Source organism: Microtus pennsylvanicus, chromosome 3 (assembly GCF_037038515.1).
Source record: "Microtus pennsylvanicus isolate mMicPen1 chromosome 3, mMicPen1.hap1, whole genome shotgun sequence".
In the NCBI taxonomy this organism is placed as follows: domain Eukaryota; kingdom Metazoa; phylum Chordata; class Mammalia; order Rodentia; family Cricetidae; genus Microtus; species Microtus pennsylvanicus.
The window spans coordinates 114,818,931-114,842,254 of record NC_134581.1 but is presented as its reverse complement, the minus strand read 5'-3'; the positions used below and the strand labels follow the sequence as shown (position 1 = coordinate 114,842,254).

The 23,324-nt window shown below is 36.0% G+C and overlaps 1 protein-coding gene across 3 annotated transcripts in view; it reads right to left on the bottom strand.

Moving 5' to 3' along the window:
- Positions 1 to 23,324, bottom strand: part of Wwp1 (WW domain containing E3 ubiquitin protein ligase 1) — an 82,493-nt gene that overhangs the window by 50,389 nt on the left and 8,780 nt on the right. For 2 of the 3 annotated variants that reach the window (XM_075966903.1, XM_075966904.1), the window contains exons 2-7: positions 15,011 to 15,106; positions 8,468 to 8,558; positions 3,793 to 3,931; positions 2,338 to 2,462; positions 449 to 586; positions 288 to 354 (exon numbers count right to left, since the gene is read on the bottom strand). In XM_075966903.1, the coding sequence (XP_075823018.1) occupies positions 288 to 354; positions 449 to 586; positions 2,338 to 2,462; positions 3,793 to 3,931; positions 8,468 to 8,537 (539 nt within the window). In that variant the 5' untranslated portion in view covers positions 8,538 to 8,558; positions 15,011 to 15,106. The remainder of the gene's footprint in view (positions 1 to 287; positions 355 to 448; positions 587 to 2,337; positions 2,463 to 3,792; positions 3,932 to 8,467; positions 8,559 to 15,010; positions 15,107 to 23,324) is intronic. The other variant, XM_075966905.1, reaches the window with a different exon arrangement.

Sequence of the window (23,324 nt, the reverse complement as noted above, 5' to 3'; positions counted from 1 at the left end):
AGAGTGAATTCTAGGACTGCCGGGACAGGTAAACAGAGGAACCTTGGTACAGTACAGAAGCAGGGGGACCAGAAGTTAGAGGTTATCCTCAACTACACAGTAGATCTGACATCTACCTGGGCTACATAAGATCTTGAAAACTCCTACCTCCACCCCACAATATAATCCTAACAATCAAGGAACTGAAGCAGGAAGGTCATGAATTTGGAGCTAAGAGAAAATAAAGTAAATTAAAAACACAAACTTGATGCCTGAGAAATCTTATATCAATATACAAAGCACTCTACCCGGCAGTTGTCCTTGTCGAGGAGTCTCCATTCTCATGTAAGGCATCACCATTCTGCTGGATTTCTACTAAACATCAAGAAGGAAAGCAGTTCAGTTTTTACATATTTATTTCTTGTCAATTTTCTTTATTTAAATTTAAAAGCACATAAGCACAGCTTACTGGTTGGAGAAGAGTTGTGGTTTGTTAGATTTTCTTGCTCAATCACTAACCCATCAAGCACAACTGTCAATTCACCAGTTTGCACTATGCCGTTCTTGTTTTCCAAAGAAAGTTTTAATATTTCTTTCACTTTTTCTACTAGAAAAAAAGAAAATTCTAATTTAAAAACAAGTGCCACATACACAAGCATGTTTAAAAATACCTCAATCCAAGAACTGCTGTATTCCAGAACTTGACTGCTGCATTTGAAAAAGCAATTATTTGCATTTTTATCTGTAGACATTATATAAACAACAACAGGGCATAATTCCATTCATGGGCAGTTGAGTGACTCTTCTTCCCAAGCTCCACACTTTTGACATCATCTTCAAGTGCTTCTGTGCACAGTATAACCTTCAGAGGATAAGCTAATACTATCTACCTAATAAGCACACAGCTGTGAAAACTTGTTCCTGAGCAGAGACCCAAAGGCCTGGGAAGGGGGCACAATTTCATCCTGAGAGTCAAATGACTTAGTTGACAATTCCACCTCTGCCACTTACTAGCCATAAAAAACTAAGTCATTCAAGCTTTATTTAGCCTCAGTTTCCTCACTTTTCGTTACAAAATGGAAAAATAAGAACATCAAGGAGGCACACATCTTTAATCGAGACAGAAGAAAGTGGATCTTTGAGTTCCAGACCAGCCTGGGCTACAGAGTAAGTTCCAAGGCAGCCAGGACTACACAAAGAAACCCTGTCTCGAAAACCCAAAAACCAACTGTCCCCCAAAAATATATATAAATATAAAAAAAAATCAAAAAGGAAATAAAAGGAACTTCATTCTCAGTGGAGAGTCATAAAAACCAAATTCAAAACTGCATGAAAGTCGCAGCACTCACCTGACACAGTTGGATGCTACACACTGTGAGGACAGCTTGGTTTTTTTCTTATGTAAGGCCAAATACTTCCCTCCCATTAAGTCTATTCTGATTTAAATGCAAAGCCACTGTGATTCAACTTCTATCCCACAGAATATATATTAAATTTACTCAGAAATGAGAAGAACTTGTAAAGACAACAATGAAAGAGTATAACACTTCAAATATACAAAGAAAATGGGGTTTTCATACTTGAAATACATTACGGGTATGGTCAATTAGTAAGTAATTATGGACTGTAAAGTTCAAAATTACTAAATGTTTAAACATGCATCAGAACAAAGGGTAAAAGGGTACTTGAACAGATATATCAATTGGCTTGATTTGATTATTCAATTTTATATGTAAACCATAAAATGACTTTTGACTCCATAAATATAATTTATCAGTTAATAAATCTTAGAAAAACAATCAGTAAATAAGTTTTAGAAAAACAATCTTCTTTAAAAACTCATCAGTGAGCACTTCATTATCCAATATGGGTACATTATGATTTATTTTATGTGGCTGTTTTTTGAGACATTGTCTCTCTATTGTTTCATCTTTGACATAGGCCAGAGATGCCAAAAGTATTAAGGAACTTGCAGTTACTTCTTCAGAGTGGGAAAGTGAGAGTACCAATAATTAGGAGAAAATTCCTGGTCCTCTCGTAATCTTCCTAGAGGCAATCCTCCCCAACTTGTTGGGGGGGGGCTTGACCCGCCTAATTGATAGTTAAGTCTCTATCCAGCTCAGAGATACTGTTCTAGTAACAACAAATGAGTGGGAGTAACTGGTATTAAAGAACTGGTAGATGATCTACAGTGTGGGGAAAGGATGGGAAAATACTGCCCACTGTTCAATTACAACACCATTGGCATTGTACGTTCTTTATAAACACAACACAACACTTCATTTCTGGGCTGTAGAAGGATATGTTTAAAGTCTCTGAAATAATATATAAATAAACAAAGGTTAGAAAGCCACTTACATTTCCTGTTGTGTGTTAACAGCACTTGTTTCAAGTCCACTGTTGCTCTTCCTAACAGAGCATCTGCTTTTAAAGTGTGGTGACTCCAAATTCGAAACTCCAAGGTGGTCTGTGGGGTCACATTTCTGCATGAATAACATTATAACAAAAATAAACACGGCATCACTGTTGTGTGCTAATTCTCTTAAAGTTATCTATTGCAGTGATTTTTCTAAAATGATGAATTCAGTTTAATACTGTATGAAACAGTAAACTAATTGAATCAGAAATATAAATAACAAATATTTACAAACACATTATGACTTTAAAAACTACTTTGGGATTTTTGTAGTTAGCCACCCACCGAGCAGCAAAGCACTGTTTTACTGAGACCTCAGAAAAAATCTCTCCTGTGGAACCCCATTTTTAGAGCTCTTTAGAATGACTGGCATTAGTTTAGTTATAATTCTTCTATTACATGTAACTTTATACCATTTTACTTCGAAATGTCAAAATTAAGAATGACTGGGTTTCTGACTGCTCTTTGGACTGGAGAGGGAGGGGGAGAGGAGTGGGGGGAAGGGGAGAGGGGTGGGAGGAGGGGGAGAAGAGTGGGAGGAGGGGGAGGGAAATGGGAGGCTGGGAGGAGGTGGAAATTTGTTTTTTTTTTCTTTATTCTTCTTTTATCAATAAAAAAAATTTAAAAAAAAAGAAAGAAAGTGTATTTTATAATGCACGGATGCAGTGTAAAGAAAAAAGATTTTGGAGATTAATTACTGAATTTCTCTAATTAAAAATTAGAGAAATGGAAAGAGAGAATAAAATGGATTCTGAAAAATGGTAAAAAAAAAAAAGAATGACTGGGTTTATTTCTATACTAAACATTCAGAGTAAATAGGGTCATGTGGAAATAACTGTCTATAAAACAAAAACACAATTATTGTGCTTTCTCTTTGAGAAAAGTGAAATTAAAAAATTTCTTCATATCTTAAATTCTTTCTCCCTCCCTCCCTCCCTCCCTCCCTCTCTCTCTCTTTGTTTCTTTCTTTTTTTAACCAAAGCAGGGCAGTTTATTTTACAACTTAGGAAATTCTGGCATCAGCTCAGAAGGACAGACACTTATCTGTTAATGGACATCTGTAAATGGAGACTGCTCATTCGTTTCCCAACTGTTCAGACCCAAATAACCACACAGAAACTGTATCAATTACAACACTGCTTGGCCAACAGCTTAGGCATATTCTTCTAGTAATTTGTGTTTTGCCATGAGTATGTGGCTTAATAGAAAGGTTCTAGGCAGTTATTTCCTTCAGCAGTTACACGGCATCTCTCTGACTTCACCTATTCTCTCTACATATCTCTTTTAAATTCTTTCTTAGATAAAGAAAAAACCTTATTATTTGAAGTCATTCTACAAAATATAAAACATAGGACATGCAATGTGAAGATTTTATAGCCTTTACATAAGATACTCACACAATCAGCTGCTCATCCCATTTTGGATTAGAAGAACTACTGGATTTTGCTGTTTTCTTAATTTCTCCATCTACAATGACTTCAGTATATATTGCTGTTCCAAACCAGTTTTTTTTTCTTTTTAGTTTGGCACTAGAAACTAACAGAAAACAATAATTATTTGTCTGTAGATGGAACCAAAAGATCAGCACTGCCAACTACTAAGCCAATAGAAACAAAAGCGTTCTTCCACCTCTAGTACATATCACACTGACAAGATGAGAAGCTACTATTGTCTAAAAGCCATCTGAATTTCTCAGTAACCAATTTATCAAGAGAATTCATCCATTTGAATAGATTCATTCTTTTTAAAAGATTCAGACTTGTATAAACATTCAAATTAACTCAAAAACATTTTTGTTAATTCTCCGAAAGACCAGTAGACCATTAAGTAGTAATTTTCCTATCTTCTGCCAACATCCGCAGTCTGTTTCTATAGATTGCCTGATCTGTTCCTATAAATTCTGTGTAGTGGGACCATACACAGTCTTTCATGATTTTCCTCTTCCACTTATAATGCTCTCGGGTCCCACCAATACTGTAGCATCAATACTTCATTCCTTTTTATGCCAAGTACTATTCCATTATTGATATGCCACACTTTATTTATCTATTAGTTGACAGACATTTAAATTACTTTGTAGCAGTTGTACCTAAGATGTCTATAAATATTCATGTGCAAGTTTTGCTGTGAATGTGTTTTCATTTACTTTGGACATATCAGAACTGCTGTGTAGCACAGTAAGTCTCTATTCAATAAATGTCAGACTATTTACACTCCTGTCAAAGTATAATGGGATGTGATATCTGTTTACCTATTGATTTATATATTGATATATATTTGGGATCAAGCTCTCCCAAATGTAACCCAAGCTCATTGAATTTGCAAGCCTCTATTCTCTGTCTCCCACGTTCAGAGGGCCATCAGTGTGCACTACATACTTGAATGGTTTCTATCTTTACCTGCTATGTAAATATAATTTCAAACTGTATCAAGGACTGTGAGAAAAGTAAATGATGAAAATATCATCTGGATGATATTCACTATATAACTGTGGCCCATTTATAATAAAATACTGAACATTTTTACCTAAAAAAAGTTTCAAACAAAAACTTATTTAAAAAAATTGAAAATCAAAATGTCATCATGAAATAAATTTTAATCATAAACTTTTACAGAAAGGGGATTTTAAATTTATTTTACCCAAGATAGTAAGAAATTATTTTAGCTTAAACATGTGCCTTTAATGATTGCAACTGTTATTCCAAACACAGAACTGTGCAATCAACCTCTACCCTGCTCTGAGATGAGAAAAAAAAAAAAGCACCCCTGTCACACACATCAATCGCTAAGAAATAAAATGAAAGTTCCCATTCTACTGAAAGAAATTAATCAAGCAAACCAATGAAATACAAAGTGAAAGTGGTGTAAGAGGCAAAGTGTTTGAAATAGTTACTCCTCTATTAACATGGAAAGAATAACAAAAAAGATTATAAGCGAATGCTTATTAAAATACTAGGAACAGAGTGCAATGTTTAAAATAATGTCTGAAGTGCTACTGGGAGGGTCTTAGTAAAACTCATTCCCATTCTCTGACGTTGCAAGTTGTTCTAAGTTTACCACCAAGGACTGATATAGGGGCCAGAGTTGTTACCTCTCAAGAACCTCCCCAAAATAGAAGGTTTCATTCCAAATAAAAGTTATTTCTTTGAAACATACAGGTCCTATCTATCCACACACTGTCAGTAAAGAGAAGGCAATACAGGATCATGTTAAAAGCATACAAGTGTAACATATCTGGATTCATGTTTTAACTTTGCCATTACTAGAATCCTGACCTGAAGGAGGTCAATTAACGGCTCTGCCCCTCCATTTTCTCACCTGAAAAACAGGGGAACAATAATACCCAATTCTTAGGATTGGTGACTGAAGGCATGCAAAAGCACCATCATCAACAACAAATTTCCCCGCATCCAGTATGGTGACTGCACCTGCACTACGACTAATGAAGATATCCCACTGTGTACCTTTATCTGGCAAAGTGCTTCATAGTACTGAAAGCTGTTAGCATAATAGATCTATCTCCCCTCCCCCCTCAACAAATATTTTAAAATATCTTTTTTTAATCTCATAAAAATTTGTAATATGGTGGTTTAATAGTGCATATAAAATTAATGCTATGTTTTTAAGTAAAGTGAATGCTACTATTTTAAAAAGGAATTCTAATTAGTGGGAATGGAGTAAATTATATTTTCCCATTTACTTGTTCACTCTTGTGTTATACTCAAAATGCCCTTCACAGTAACACTATGCAAATATTGAAAATTAGCAGACATTGGATAGGGTTCCTTAATTTAAAAGGTCCAGTAACAGTAATGTCCCTAAAAACATTTAGTAACAAATGTATATGATCCACATAAAAATTACCACAAAACTTGAACAATGGACACCAAAGATAAAGAAAATTATTTGATATATTCTTAGATCTGAGAATTTTAAGATGAAAGCTTTATATCACCTCCAATTTAATATATCATTTTATAACAATAACACAAAATTTTACTGGGTTTGAATGTTTGGGGTAAACACAAGAAAAGGGGAGTTTAAATTCAAATAAGGAGCAAAAGGAAATAGACAAGTACAGAGACAAATATACATAAAATTAAGCTAATTAAGACTTCTCCAAATGTATGTACTATAAAATGAAAATAAGTAGATAGTCTAATAGTGACATAAGAAATAGTAATAGAACAAGCAAGGTGGTAACTCTTGAAATCAACAAGAGAAAAATGGTTAGGCCATAAACAATCAAATGATTGAGAAAAATCACCTACAGCGCATATCACGAACACTAAAATTGCTCACCACGGAATGAAATTAAGGGCCAGTGGGGTGGCTCTGTGAGTAAAAGCACTGGCACCAAGCCTAATAACCTCAATCCCTGGAACCCAAATAGTAGAGAAAAATTCCCACAAGCTGTTCTCTGACCTGTACATGTACCATGCATGGCTCATGTATATGCACATACATAAATAAATGTAAAAATCAATATTTTTTAAAGTATAATTGAGGTACCACAAGACACAATACCAAAAACTAAATATATAAACCCTACCATAGCAATCTGTTAGTTTTTAAGGCAAGTACTCTATATACTTTAAAAACTTTGCATCTGATCCATTCATGTTGGAAATCTTAAAGTCTACAATACTGAAAATTACTTATCTCTGCATGCTATTATACTTATGTTCGTGGCATAGTAAATTATCACATTACAGTGGGTTACCTTCTGTTTGACTTTAGATCATGGTTTTCCTGTTTTTAGGATATTTTTATTAGTTGATTGGGTGGTTGGTTTTTAGAAGCTGAGATGAAACTCAAAGTCTCAGATACATTAGGAAAGTGCTATACCATGGAGCTACACCCACAGCACACTGTTCTTGTATGTTTGTTCCCTTCAATAAGCTATAAATTAAGAGCAGAAATAAAGAAGAGACTTGGGCACAGTGGTACACACATGCAATTCCAATGCTTAAGGTACTAAAGGAGGATCATGAATCCACCCTGGGTCCTACAGTGAGTTTCTGTCTCAAAACAGGAAAGGAAAAGGAAAGGAAATATGACGGACATGGTTATTAGTGCATGCCTGTAGTCCCAGTACTTGTGAAACTGAGGCAGGAGGAACACTGAATTTGTGACGTGATTATTATTAAAAATGTTTATTCACATCAACAATGAAAATGAGCAAATTGGGCAGAAATAAATGCAAAATGTACAGTTTGGAGAAGGAAGAAGGATCAGGAGATCTAATGAGCAGCCAAGGTTTATGTTAAAAGAAATAGGGAGATTAACTTCATTATGAAGAAGACTCCTGCTTAGCACTAGATAAAGGGAAGGATGACCTCAGGTCAAGATCCCAACCACCTAAGCTTCCAACTCCTGAAAGAATATAAGGCATTCAACAGTAACTCTGCTGCTAATGTGCCATCCATGCCAAGCTGTCACCCTGATCATTCACAGGCAAGACTAAAGGAGATATGGATTCTCCTAGATCACTAGACAATGACCAGACTTCAATAATAGAGGGGCCTTGAAGGATACCTGATTGCTTGAAATAAAAGGACTAATGGAGTAAGCTCGACTGAGAATGTAGTTCAGTGGTAGAATACTTACTTACCCAGCATGAACAAGGCCCTGGCTTCAATCTCCAAGATCAGAAGGGGTAAAAAAAAAAGAAAAAAAAAAGACCTATACAAAGAACATGGTTTGTGATAAAAGTCTTAAGACCGCAACCGGCATCCTCATTACTAAGAGAAGACAGAGTGGTTCCTCTGAACCTTGGTCTCTCCTTTATAGTCATAAGTAGTAGTTTCTATTACTCGAGCTATTGTGAAATCAAGATCATGAATTTTACAAATTAATGCTTACTTTAAAAACAGAAATGAACAAAATGATAAAGTCAAGGCAAGGCAACATAAAGGCAAGACATTAAAACCCAGTGCTGCCTAGTATGAGTCCAACTTCACTGTGTATGTCTCAAGAGCATCACTTATGGAATATATTTGCCTCATTAGGTATGCAAAATCTAACTTCATCTACCCATCACAATACTACATTATTACTAAAATCACTTACCAGTTACCTTTAACTGTAACCTTCCACTGTGGTTATCACTAGTATCAGACCTTGGTGAAGCAGTGGCCATGTCCCAAAATTGACCTTGACTCTATTTAAAAAAAAATGAAATAATATGTTCACACATCAGAGAGGATATTTCAATCTTCTGGATGATTTAAAACCATTCATTTGAATCAATGAAAATTCATATCCATCACAAGTTCTCACTTGTCTTTCATTTAAAATTAAGACAGTATAGAAATATTATATGAGTGTAGCTATTTAACCATATCTGAGTCGATTTGAGCAACAAAGTAAATGATAATACTAGGAATCCTGGCTCATATGAGGACTTAAAATTAATATGTACATGAATATGCAAACATGATATTTATTATTAAAATATCCTTAGTATATACCCCCTTCATTCTTGAATACTTCAGTGTGTGTTTCATGAGAAATAAAACCTTTTCCTAAATAATCGCAGTACAATAATTAGATTAAGGAAAATATAAACTGTACACTTAACCAGTAATTTAAATTTTGTTTAAAAACATTAAAGAAAAAGCAGAGTTAACTACACCTTTCTTTATCTCAAGGCTCAACTTCTACTCATCTTTAACCTACTAAAGATTAAACTGGTATATTCTGGGAAATATTGAGAAATACTAATGAGTATTAATACTTATCTTGCCTTCCCCTTAATTTGTCATCTTTTTTTGTGCTCCATTTAGATCTTTTCTCTAAATTTAGGGACCAATATTTTAAAATCATTGCATTCTCTTCACTTACTTAGATCTGCATAGCCTGTGTGTATACACACACACACACACACACACACACACAGACGAGTTACTTAATCTATGATCAAGAACTCATTCAGGTCAATACGCTTATTCTACAGAAGAGTCCATTATATGGACTGAAGAAACTACATTCAGAAATATGTAAGCATAGAACTATATATATATATATATATATATATATATATATATATATATATGCATATAATAACAAATTAGTAAAAGAACGAAGCCATGAATTTGAAAGATAGTGACATTGGGGGAGGGACAGGAGGGAAAAGAAGGTAGAAATATATTAATCTCAAAAATAAAAAAAAGAATGAATTTTTTAATAAAATCAATTGAAATGGAACACTTAAATTATCAACAAAGGGAATACAGTCAATGGAAATTGAAGGCTTTTTCAATTTCTAGCAGTCTGGTCTACTAGATATTATAAAAAATCTTCCTTCCTGCTTTAACATAAACACTTCCTAAATAGCTCAAAACCAACTGTCCATTTTCCAAATTCTGTTATATTCTTAAGTGTGGAAATTATTAAGCCTACGCCATATTTATATTATGGCAGCCTTAAAAAAAAGAAATAAAATAATAGTAAGAAACATATATACAGCACATATATATATGTCTTTATATACATATATATTTATATATAAATAACAGTATATAAAGGCACCTGCTGCCAAGGCTAACAATCTTAGTTCAATCCTCATACCTGACAAGATGTCCTCTAACTTCCTCATTTTTTTATTGACACAAATAAATAAATAAATAAATAAATAAAATGATAAATAGTATAGACAAACAAACATGTGATCCTGGTTGTGAATGCTGATAGTTAAAGTGTATGGTCAAGAGACAAGAACTGAGCCTACTGAAAGATGAAAGGAACTAAATGTAATATTGAATTCAAAGTGTCACTCCTGGCCTGCCAAGAGCTTTGCGCTGGGACTCCAACTCCCAGCCTGTCAAGCGCTGACCCCACAGGGTATTTAAGCTTGAGCTGGAAAGAGGAACATATGGTTTTGAGTGTGCACTCCCTCTGTCTTTCCCTCACCATGCTCTCCTGATGTGGGAGTGATTACTTTCTAATATGTTGCTTTCATTGGTTAATTAATAAAGAAACTGCCTAGGTCCATTTGATAGGCCAACCTTTAGGTGGGTGGAGTAAACAGAACAGAATGCTGGGAGAAAGAAGCTGAGTCAAGGAGTCGCCATGACTCTCCCACTCCTGGCAGACGCAAGTTAAGATCATTCCTGGTAAGCCAGCTCGTGGGCCACACAGATTATTAGAAATGGGTTAGGTCAATATGTAAGAGCTAGCCAATAAGAGGCTGGAATTAATGGGCCAGGCAGTGTTTAAAAGAATACAGTTTCCATGTAATTATTTCGGGGCATAAGCTAGCCATGCGGGCGGCCAGGTGCCACTCCCATTACAACACTCTCCCGGTCACCAGTGAACACAATCTATTAAACACAGGCATTTGATTTGGCGTAGTCTGGTTTGATTAGAATTTTTTGTGTCGGCAGAGAGGCTTTTCTTAACACTAAGGCCTCACTGTGAGGACCCATGACAAAATTATATCAGAACACCAACAACCCACTGACATATACCATTAGGATCATACCCAAACTTAGCCCTGGGGTTTACCCAGAATGAAGAACTAATTAGAAAACTAATCTGTTTTACCTACAAGTAAAAGTCAGTAGAAATTCAATACAATAGTTTCTGACTATCAAGAACTTTCAAAATAACAACTAGTTTTATCAATAAATGAAGAAATAATAATGGCCAATCAAGAAAAAACTATGAAAACCTAATATAAAGACACCAGGCAAATGAGTTGGTGAATGACCCACCTGCCAGCTGCACTGCCCCAAAAAGATGAGTAGACAAGGTAAGAATCCACTTACACCACAAAGAGCAACATGAAACCACTAAAAAACTAATGGCCCTACAACAGCAAGACTTGAACAACCAAATATAGATGAAGCAGAAGAAAATGACCTAAAAAATAAACTTTAGAGAATGTTTGAGGTCCTTAAAGAGGAAATGAAAAATTCCCTCCAAAAAATGGAGAAAAAGATAAACAAAAAAAAAAAAAAAGGAAAAAACCAACAAATCCCTTAAGGAAAACCAAGAAAAAGCAATCAAACATATGAAAGAAATTACTCAAGACTTGAAAACTGAAATAGAGACAACAAAAAAACGAGGGAATTATAGAAACAGAAATTATGAGAAAACTATCAGACACCATAAATGCAAGCATGAACAACAGAACATAAGACATGGAAGAGAGAATCTCAAGCACTGAAGATACAACAGAGGATATAGACTCATGGGTCAAAGAAAGCATTAAATCTAACAAAAGCTTAACACAAAATATTCAGGAAAAATGGGACATGATAAAAAGACCAAACCTGGCTACATAATAATCAAAACACCAAACATACAGAATAAAGAAAAAATGTTAAGAGCTGCAAAGGAAAAAGGCCAAGTAACATATAAAGGCAGAGCTATCAGAATTACACCTGACTTCTCAATTGAATCAATGAAAGCACGAAGGTCATACATAGTCAAGCATTGCACAGACCTTAGGAGACCACGGATGCCAGCCCAGACTACTATACCCAGCAAAATTTTGAATCACCACACACAGACTAAAGAAGATATTCCATGACAGAACCAGATTTAACCAGTACCTTTGCACAAACCCAGCCCTACACAAAGTACTAGAAGGAAAACACCAAAGCAAAAAAGTTGGCTACATACACAAAAACACAGACAATAGATGATCTCACAGTAGCAAATCCCAAAGAAGGGAAAAACATACACAATAACATCATCAACAATGAAAACTAAAATAACAGGAGCTAGCAATTACTGGTCATTAATGTACTTTAATATAAATGGACTCAATTCACCTATCAAAAGACATAGGTTAACAGATTGAATACAAAGATAGAATCATCCACTTCCAACTCAAAGACAGACATCAACTCAGACTAAAGGGCAGGGGAAAAAAATTTCCAATCAAATAAACCAAAGAAACAACCTGGTATAGCTATCCTATTATCTAACAAAACAGACTTCAAACTAAAATCAGACCAAAGAGACAAGGGAGGACAATTGATATTAGTCACAGGAAAATCCCATCAAGAGAAAATCTCAATACTGAACATCTATGCCCAAAACACAAGGGCACTCATATGTAAAAGAAATACTTCTAAAGCCTAAATCACACATTAAATCCCACCCGCTAACAGTGGGAGACTTCAACACTCCAGTCTCACCACTGGACAGGTCTGTCAGACAGAAAATTAACAGAGAAATATGAGAACTAACAGATGTTATTAATCAAATGGATTTAACAGACATCTATGGAACATTCCATCCAAACATAAAGGAATATACCTTCTTATCAGCACTTCATGGAACCTTCTCAAAAATTGACCACTTACAAGTAACAAAGCAAACCTCAACAGATACAAAAAAAAAAAATGGAATAAGCCCATATACCTTATTGGATCACCATGGCTTAAATTAGAATTCAACAGCAACACTAATTTCAGAAAGCCCACAAACACATGGAAATTAAACAATGCTCACCTGAATCATAAATGGGTCAAGGAAGACAAATAAAGGGAGAAATTAAAGACTTCCTAAAATACAATGAAAATGACCACACAACATACCCAAATTTATGGGACACAATGAAAGCAGTGTTAAGAGGAAAGTTCATAACACTAAATGTCTACATAAAGAAGCTGGAAAAATCCCACACTAGTGAATTAACAGAACATTTGAAAACTCTAGAACAAAAGGAGGCAAACTCACACAAGAGAACTAGATGGCAGGAAATAATCAAATTGAGAGCTGATATCAACAAAATAGAAACAAAGAAAACAATACAAGGAATCAACGAGACAAAGAGTTGGTTCTTCGCGAAAATCAACAAAGCAGACAAACCTTTATCCAAACTAACTAAAAGGCAGAGAAAGAATATCCAAATTAAGAAAATCAGAATTGAAAAAAGAGACTAACAATAGACACAGAGGAAATCCAGAGACTCATTAGGTCATTTCTCAAAAACCTGTACTCCACAAAATTGGAAAACTTAAAGAAAATGGACAACTTTCTGGATAAATTATCACTTACCAAAATTAAATCAAGACCAGATAAGCAAATTAAAAAGACCTATAGCTGCTAATGAAATAGAAACAGTCATCAAAAGTCTCCCAACCAAAAAAGCTCAGGACCAGATGGCTTCAGCTCAGAATTCTACAAGATTTTCAAAGAAAAACTAATACCAATACTCCTCAAATTGTTCCACACAAAAGAAACAGAAGGAACATTGTCAAACTCTTTATGAGGCTACAATTACCCTAGTGCCCAAACCACAGAAAGACATTATTAAGAAAGAGAATTACAGACCAATCTCACTCATGAACATTGATGCAAAAATACTCAATAAAATACTGGCAAATCGAATCCAAGAACACATCAGCAAAGTCACCCACAGTGATGATTAAGTAGGCTTCATCCCAGAGATGCAGAGATGGTCAACACATGAAAATCTGTCAACATAATTCACCATATAAACAAACTGAAAAATTAAAACCACATGATCATCTCATTAGATGCTGAAAAAGCCTTTGACAAAATACAACACCCCTTGATGATAAAGGTCTTGGTCTTGGAGAGAGCAGGGATACAATAAACATACCTAAACATAACAAATGAAATACACAGCAAGTCAATAGCCAAAATCAAACTAAATGGAGAGAAACTCAAAGCCATCCCACTGACCTCAGGAACAAGGTAAGGTTGCCACTCTTTCCATATCTATTCAATATAGTTTGTTAGATTCTAGCTAGAGCAATAACACAATAAAAGGAGATCATGGGGCCTTCATGCCTAGAAAGCAAATGCTTTACTCACTGAGCTATCACCCCAGGCCCAATAATCAAGAAAGTAGACAGAGGAGAGGGTAAATCACTAATCCATCAAGGATGACTTCTATAGTCTATGATCAAAACAAGGGGAAAGGTATGTCTTTCACCCATTTAATTAGCCTTCCAATAAAGACACTTTTTTCTCTGGGCATTAAATGACAGATAGGCTAGAAAGTACTTTTAATTTGGAGGTAGACTTAAAACAAACAAAAGCTAGAGACTTCATTATTCCATTAGACAGGTATTTGCTGAGACTAAAGATAAGCAGCATCAGATTAGTTCTCTGAGAAGAAATTTGTAAGTTTAAGCACTACACAGATGGGTACTTGTCAGCCTGTTGTAAGACTGCTTGATTTCTCTATATTGATTAACTTGTCTATTTATCCTTTATTTTATATAAACTTTCCAATCCTTAGACTCAAGAATACATACATATATACATACATACTGGAAAACATGATGAAATGATTCAAAAATTGAATCTCAGGAAGTGTTTAAAGTACACAGCTTCACTTTGTAAATTTTTTATTTATTCCTTTTGAGACAGGGTCTCTGTGTAGTCCTGGCTGGCCTGGAACTTGCTATGTAAACCAGACTATACTCAAACTTACAGAGATCCACCTGCCTTTCCCTTCCAAGTGCTGAGACTAAAGATGTTCACCCTGTAAAAGTTTCGTTTTTATAAAAAATACATTAATTGATTTATATAGGTTTATTTTGATTTATAAGAATTAACAATTAGCATTAGTTTGACTACTAGCTACATCATTTTCATTTAAAACAAAAGGGGTCAATCACTTACTGTGTATCAAGAATTGTGCCAGACACTGAGGATACAAAGATGAGTAAGATACGATTTCTTCTGTCAAGGAGCTCATAGTCTGGTGAGGAGACAACCCTGCAAACACAAAAGTTTTCAGTGTGACGCAGAATGCCACATACTTCCTTTGGAGCACATAAGGAAAGCAGATAACCTTTAGTCAAGTAGCAGAGGCATCACAGAGAAAATAACCTGTACATGTAATTTTTACATATGGTAGTACACACCATTAATCCCAGCACTCAGGAGGCAGAGGCAGGCAGATCTCTATGAGTATGAGTCTACCATGTCTCAAAACTAAATAAATAAATAAACAAATAAATAAATAAACAAACAATTATGTGTATGGGTGTTTGGCCTGAAATAGACTCATGTTTGAATGCTTGGCCCATAGGGAGTGGCACTAGAAGGAGGTGTGGCCTTGTTGGAGGAAGTGTCAGTAAGGAGGCAGGTTTGGAGGTCTTATATGCTCAAGGTAGGCTTTGCATGATAGTCTTCTTCTGATGCCTGCAGATCAAGATATAGAACTCTGAGCTCCTCCAGCACCATGTCTGCCTGTATGCCATCATGTCCTGCCATGATGACAGGGGACTAAACCTCTGAAACTGTAAGCCAGCCCCAATTAAGTGTTTCCTTTATAAGAGTTGCCATGGTAATGGTGTCTCTTCACAGCAATAGAAACCCTAATTAAGACAGACTGGATGTGTATCTATATACCACATAATTCCTGGTGTTTATGGCGTTCAGAAGAGGATCTCCTGAAATGGAGTTACAGAAAACTATGAACCACCATAGGGATACTGGGGATAGCTCTGAAAGAGCACCCATTACGCTTAAGAGCCATCTCGCCAGTCTCACAATTCTTTAAAAATATTTTTTACATATTTGTGCATGCGTGTATGTCACATGTGTATACAGATGTTTGCAGAAGCCAGAAGTGCTTCATGAAACTGGAATTACAGGTAGTTGTGAGCTGTCAAATGTGGACACTGGGCATCGAACCTGGATCCTGCAGCACAAATAATAAAAACCCAGAGACAGATATTGGGGTTCAAGCTGAAGATCAGAAAAGCAAAGAGGCCAGCCACTGGCTCTTACCTCTACCTCAGACCGAAATGGGCAATCCTGCCTCTACGAATCCTCAGGCTGAGACTGAGACTGATTCCTGTCTCCTCCTGTTTTATAATCCTCTCTAGTGCTGGGATTAAGGGCCTGCACCACTACCTCCTGGCATCTATGGCTAGCTAGTGTGGCTGCTGAGATTAAAGGTGTGTGCCACCACTGCCTGGCCTATGTGGTTGACTACATTGCCCTCTGATCTACAGGCAAGCTTTATTTATCAAAACAAAACTAATATACCATTACAGGATCCTCTACACAAGCAGTTAAGTAAGTACCACTGCCACCGAGCCATCTCTCCAGCCCTCGTACAATTCTTCAAGACAGAATTACACAGAGCTGACGGCATGGCTGGGCAGTGGAACAAGAGGACAAAGAAGCTAAGAGGGAAATAAAATCCTAACTACATTGTGTACAAAACTGTAGGTTTATGCTCATATATACTGAGGGGCTTCAATAAGGAAAACTGTATTTGAAATGATAACTTTGGCAACTATGAAGCTACATTCAAAGGAATGAGTTTAACTAAACAAGCACACTGGCAATATGAAAGAAGTACTGGGGTAAAGGAGGAACATGCCATAGCTGAGGGTTAATAATAAAAATGCAACTAATCTGAAACTAAGATTTTCCATGTCAGTGCGGGTAGACATGGTGTCACAGTAGCAAAGGGAGACAATGCAAAGTTTTCAAGAGCCAGTTCTGTGGTTGAATGCTGAGGACTTTCTTTCTAGTCCTGCCACTTAAGAGCCATGTTCTAAGTTCTCTGCATCAGTATAACAAGAAAAACAGAGCCATCACCTCATGCTAGAAGGAGGACTGACTCATAACACGCAGGCCTTAGGACTTTGATTGCACGGTGCAAAACAACCACCTATCAAAAGCTAGCTAGTTGTTATTCTCATTTTTCATTTGGGATATGATGTTCAAAAACTTGTAAATATCCCCTTATTAGAGACAGCTAGGATTAGGTCAACGGAGAAGAAATATATGAAGTAAGTTCATCAGAGACATTAATCACAGAAGATAACAGGCTTGCTCATGGGGGAGATATTCTGCCACAGTTACTGAGAGGGCTAAGAAAAAGTACTGATCAACCACCAAGCAATATTAATTCAGTGTTTTTCATAAACCTACAGGGACAACAATCTGCATGTTGGTATGGCTATTTCCCAATAGTATCTGGTATCCAGCATGTGAGAATAGAAAAAGATTGTAGGGCCAATTTAGATTCAAGAACTCAGAGAGTAAGTGAGGCAAGAGAAATAGCAAAGTCTGACTTTTACTAAACTTTTCAACAAAGTAGATACTCAGTCGAATAATATTAGATTAAAATCTATGTGTAGAGGAGACCGCATGTACATCTAAGCTGATTTTGTCCACTTCAACCCTTTGAAAATGCCACAGGATTTGTATTCAACTACTGAGAATCTAAGAGAATCCTAAATATAGGCAATAAGTTGTATTCCCAGTACTCTGAAATTAGAGAACTATCAAACCCTCATTTAGAAACTGGGGAAGGAAGCTAGGTTTGGTGACATCACCTTTAATCCCAGCACTCAGGAGGCAAAGGCAGGTGACTCTCTATAAATTCAAGGCTAGGGAGGACAACATAATGATTTCAAGAACAGCCAGAGTTATATCATGAGACACTGCCTCAAAAACAGCACCAAAAAGAAGAATGGGAGGGGAGGAAGAAAATGGGAAAAAGGTTGTTTGTTGTTGTTTCTGAGAATGGGTCTCACTAAATCACTAGGTAGCCCAGACTGCCCTCAGATCCTGAGTGCTAAAATTACAGCATGCACTGTCAGCTCTAGAAGATGTATCTAATTGTCTGCTCACTTCAAGATGCCATTGTAAATCAAAGCAATAAAAGAAAATAACAACACTTTCCTCCCAAAAATATCTGCTTAGAACGACCTGAACTGCCTGCACACTCAGTATGCACTCAGCATAGTCTTAAGGCTTTTGAAGGCCAGTGACATGCTGTCACAGCTCCTTAGGCCTGGATCAATGAATGAATACATGCATTGATATCTGTAAAGAACGGCACAGATAGAAAACAAGAGAAGAAAAAGTACAGATTCAACAACAGGGAGTCTAGTTTTAGAGACAATATTAAAAGAAAGGAAACAACCCAGTAACAAGATATGGCAGGAAGCATCAAGTACTAGAAATGCTTGGCCAAAGACAGGGAACTGAAAAGTTACAAATCCTGAACCAAGGCAGTTATTGTATCAATAGCACAAAACTTGAAACTCAGCAAATGTAAAAACGATAAATGTGGATGAAACTATCAGCCTGGTTAATACCCAATTTAGCAACTCGAAAGCACACAAAAAATTATTTTATAAAAATGTAAGTTGTAGAATATGAGATTTAACTTAAAACAAGAATGTTGCTTCTACATAAAATATAACATATAAAAAGATATTGCTAAGTATTTTAATAAATTTGTAAAACATGACAAAGATAGGAAATGAGCCTTGTTTGTCCAGGACCATCCACATTTTAGTTTTCCATCCTTGGAAACTCCTCAATTCTGTGGAAACTGGGACATTCAATAGTCTTAGTGACCAAGGTAAAGACTCTACGTGTATTCGCTTTTTCTATGGATCTCAAACTAACAGAATCCTGTGACAAAGCAATTTCTCTGTTTCTTAAAAGTGTAGAAAGAAAACCAGATCAGTTATATAGAACTAAGCAAGGCTTAAATCACACCACAAGGATAGCATATGAGAGACAGGAAGAAAAGAAACACCAATGTCTCTCTAAGCTCTCAGAAAAATTTCTAACAAACTCTAAATCATCACTTATTTGACTCCTAAAGATGCAGATTCCTGCATAAACTTAACACTCAGTCCATCTGTTCTTCCAATCCCAGGCCTTCATCCCAACTGAATGGTCCTTTGACAAGGGAAGATCTTCATATCCATACCAGCACCTCACCTCTTGAGCTTGCCACCCTTTAACTTTTCATTAGCACAAATGACTCTCATCCTGATCTGATGGGCCCTTTTATTACACACAACCCCAAAGAAGCTGTCTCTACCATTGTGTTCACTTTTCTTCTCAGGCATGCCCCTCTGGGTCTTCTTTTCCTAAGGACAATAGCAACAGTGCCATGGAGCCTTTACTTGTATGTGCTCTACTTCTGGGCTACATTTCCAGCTGTCTTCTAGGTGGTTTTGTATTGTAGTACTATCTCTTTTCTTTATCTCAAAACCATCATCAGAACAACCATATACCTTCCTCCCTTATTGCCCCAACTGACTTACAAGGGTCACTTGAGTCAGGAGTTCAAAAGCAGCCTTAGCTAAGTGAGACACTACATCAAGGGGAAGAAATAAATTATCATCAGAATTTTTTATAAAGTATACAAATTAATGCAAAAAAACCTTCTTCCAAGAGTCATCAATCTAGAAAGCACTATTTTACAATAAAATAAATTTAAAGTCCCAATAAATAGCTAAAACAGGATACTTAAATTATTCTGCACCTTAGTTTCTTCTTAAATAAGAAATGGATGACAAAAAAACTGGATGATTTTTTAAGGCTTTTAATTATTTTACTAAAAATACTACTTATCTCATAAAACAAGAAATATCAGTAAGTCACCCATTACCATACCAATCTAACTCATAACCGTTTCATTTTATACTATTATTTTCCTCAATCACACTTTTTATTTTTACTCCACAGCCCATTTACAAAAATTTTCAAATACAGATCTGGTGGAATCCTTGCCTAACTAACATCAAGCCATTAAATATGTAATTTATGTTCATGTTTGGAAAATTTTGAAACAATATCCTAAAACACCACAAGATGGTGATATTGCACCATAAAACGGATGTTTTAAACAGTTACATTTTTTGTTATCAATTCCCCCAAAACAAAATACCTTAACTCTTTTCCAAGAAAGGCCATAAAAAAGCATGCATTTTTTTCTTTTTACTAGAAAACACTTGTCAGAAAAACATAGTCGAACTTAGCAGCAATCCTTCTAGTCTTTAGCCCAAAGATGTTTAAAAAAAAAAACACCCTAGACTAAAAAAACGCAAAACTGGTGGCTATGTCCACACTGACCTCCTTCCCTCACCAACTCTACCCTCATAATCATCATTAAAAATTTCAATTCAGTATATGTTTTACTATACTGAATAGTATAGTAAATATACTATACTATTCTAACATAGTAAATATTAGAATAGGAAAATACTAACTTCAAAAGATATGCATTTAGTAATTTTTCCTCTTGCCTTATTGAGCAATGTAGAAAACAGGTTCCCTACTCAAATGCTACATAATATCAATTCAAAAAATACTATTCAAAACTAAATATACCAAAACTTTAGTTCAAACTCTGAGACTGAATCCCAGCTAACACACAGGAGACACTGCCTAAATATTATTATTCTTGGGTACCCATAGGGAATACCTATATCCACAGATATGGTGTCAACTAAATGGAATGGCACAATAGTTGCATAAAATTACACACACTCCTTCCATATACTCTAGTCACCTGCAGATTACTTAAAAAACACAATGTAAATTCTATGTAAAATATGTTATACTGTATTATTCTGGGGGGAAAAGATGAGGGTGATCATGAATATGTTCAACACACACAGAGAATTTTTCCCTCAAGCATTTTCAGTACAAGGTTGCTTGAACCTTGAGTGCAGGACCAACCAATACAGAAAGTCGACTGCATTATCTGCAACTTGAAGCAGCAGAAAGCATGGTCATGAAGACTGGAGTTAAAGAGGAGCTCACAAGCAGAGGAAGAGACTCAGGAACACACTTCCATAGGAAAGGTTTACTCTTCCACCCTGCCCTGGACCCTAGGCTATCACGACCAAAGCTCAGCTCCCCTGAAATATTTCTTGATTATGTCTAAGTATATTACAAATTCTAATTTACCACCATTTTCACAGTCATGGACATTTCCTAACCTCAAATTCCAAAGTGACGTTTTCTTTTTTTGTTTCAGAAGAGCATATTGGGGTAAGTTAACACACACACAAAAAAAAAAAAAAGAAAAAAGAAAAAAAAAACTTTTTAAGTCAGACAGACCTATGTCCAACTTTAGCTCTTGTATATACTTAATAATTTAAATATATACTTGTATATATGTAACCTGTTTCTCTTTTATCTGAAAAATGAGGTCACCAACAGGAAACTGTTTTACCTTTTAGTTGTTAACACTAACCCTAGGAAAGTGGAGAACTCTTTCTAGAGTCAAAAATATAAGCAATACCTAAGAGGTGGAAGAAGTGAGATCAAGGCCAGCCTGGATTGAATGGCAAATCTTGTTAAAACAAACAACAAAATACAAACAAAAGAATTTCAATGTAATTCAGAGCTAGTCAAATAACAGATATGTAACATTATATATTATTTATAAAGGTCCTTCTGTATTTGTGTTGATTTCATTAGTTGAATAAAGAAGCTGCCTTGGCCCTTTGATAGGGCAGCCCTTAGGTGGGTGGAGTAGACAAAACAAAATGCTGGAAAGAAGGGAAGTGAGGCAGACACCATGCTTCTCCTGCCCCAGACGGACGTTGATTAGACTCATGCCTCGTGGTAAACACAGATTAATAGAAATGGGTTAATCAAGATGTGAGAGTTAGCGAATAAGAGGCTAGAGCTAATGGGCTAGGCAGCAATTTAATTAATACAATTTCTGTGGGTTATTTCGGGGGTTAAGCTAACCGGACGGCCTGCTGCTCCACACTACAGTTCTCCTTAAGAATTTTAAAGCAGAATAAGATACAACTTCTCATTAAATAGTCTTCACTCTTAGAGAAAATTAGAAACCAAAATGCAAAGCAATTTTCAAAATTATATAACCAATTAAAAAGCTAAAACTCAGTCCCTTAAAAAAATGTAATCTTTACTAAGTTTAAAATACAGTAAAAATACAATTCGTTATCTACAAACTCAAATCACAGGAAGCCTTAAGACTGAAAGTTCCCCTTTTGCCTGCTTGTCTGCACTTATTTTAGCAGTAAAATCTGGCTACTTGTTGCTTATTCCCACTTCAGCATTTGCTGAAGCACAGGTACTATCTCAGACCTTAACTGTGTGTGGATGTGGAGTACCTTGTCTGATTGATGCTTTCATGCTTTTTTCCTTAGGGGTTGCGGTGTATGAGGGTACCCCATATGCATGTATGTACATGTAAGCACCCTCTGCCAGAGGACATTGGGTGTTGTCCTCAAGGGCTCTCACCCACTCTGACAGTCCATCTTTCTAAGCTAAATCATGAATGAAATTGTAACACAAACAGATCCCAGAGCAATGCTGTCAGGCTTAAGTCAGCCTATATGTCTATAAACTGGGTGCCACTATTCTCACTTTACATATGAATAGCTAACAGACACACAGTAAAACTTAAGTCGTGTTTACACAAGCATTGCCATGAATAAAATGAGTACCAGAACTCAAATCTAGATTTGTTTTCCTTTATATAAGGTCTAGGTTTTTATTAGATCACACTTTAAATAAAAATCTAAATTACGAAAAAAGTTTTTAAAAAATTTATTACCAAAACTTTTAACCTAGAAAAATAAAATTTCCAAACATAATATACACCTTGCATTCTGGATGTTCACATCTAAATACTAACATTATATTCCATGGGTCACAGGACTAAAAGAAATTCTATTGTTGCCTTTTCCTTGTTGAAAATAAGCACAAAAACAATGGACTTGTCCAACAGAAATGCCAACAAACGCATTCCTGTTTCTAAGGAACCACGGGCTTGGTATGTTTTCCCCCACAATATACTTGCAGTAACCTCTGCTTATTTCAACCATACTTTTGGTTTTCCCAGGAACTGCCCCAATTTAAAGATCTACTGTTACAATAAAAGATCTGACTCAGGGCTGGAGAGACAGATAGATGGCTCAGCAGCAAGAGCACTGACTGCTCTTACAAAGAAAGGATCCAGGTTCAGTTCATAGCACCACACGGTAGCTCAGTCATCTGTTACTTCAGTTCCAGGGGGCCTGACATTTTTTTCTGGCTTCTGTGGGCACCAGGCACACTCGGTACACACACATACACATAGACAAAACACCCATTCACATAAAAGGTTAAAAACAAAAAGTCTGCCAGGTGTGGTGGCACACACCTTTACTCTCAGCACGTGGAAGGCAGAAGCGGG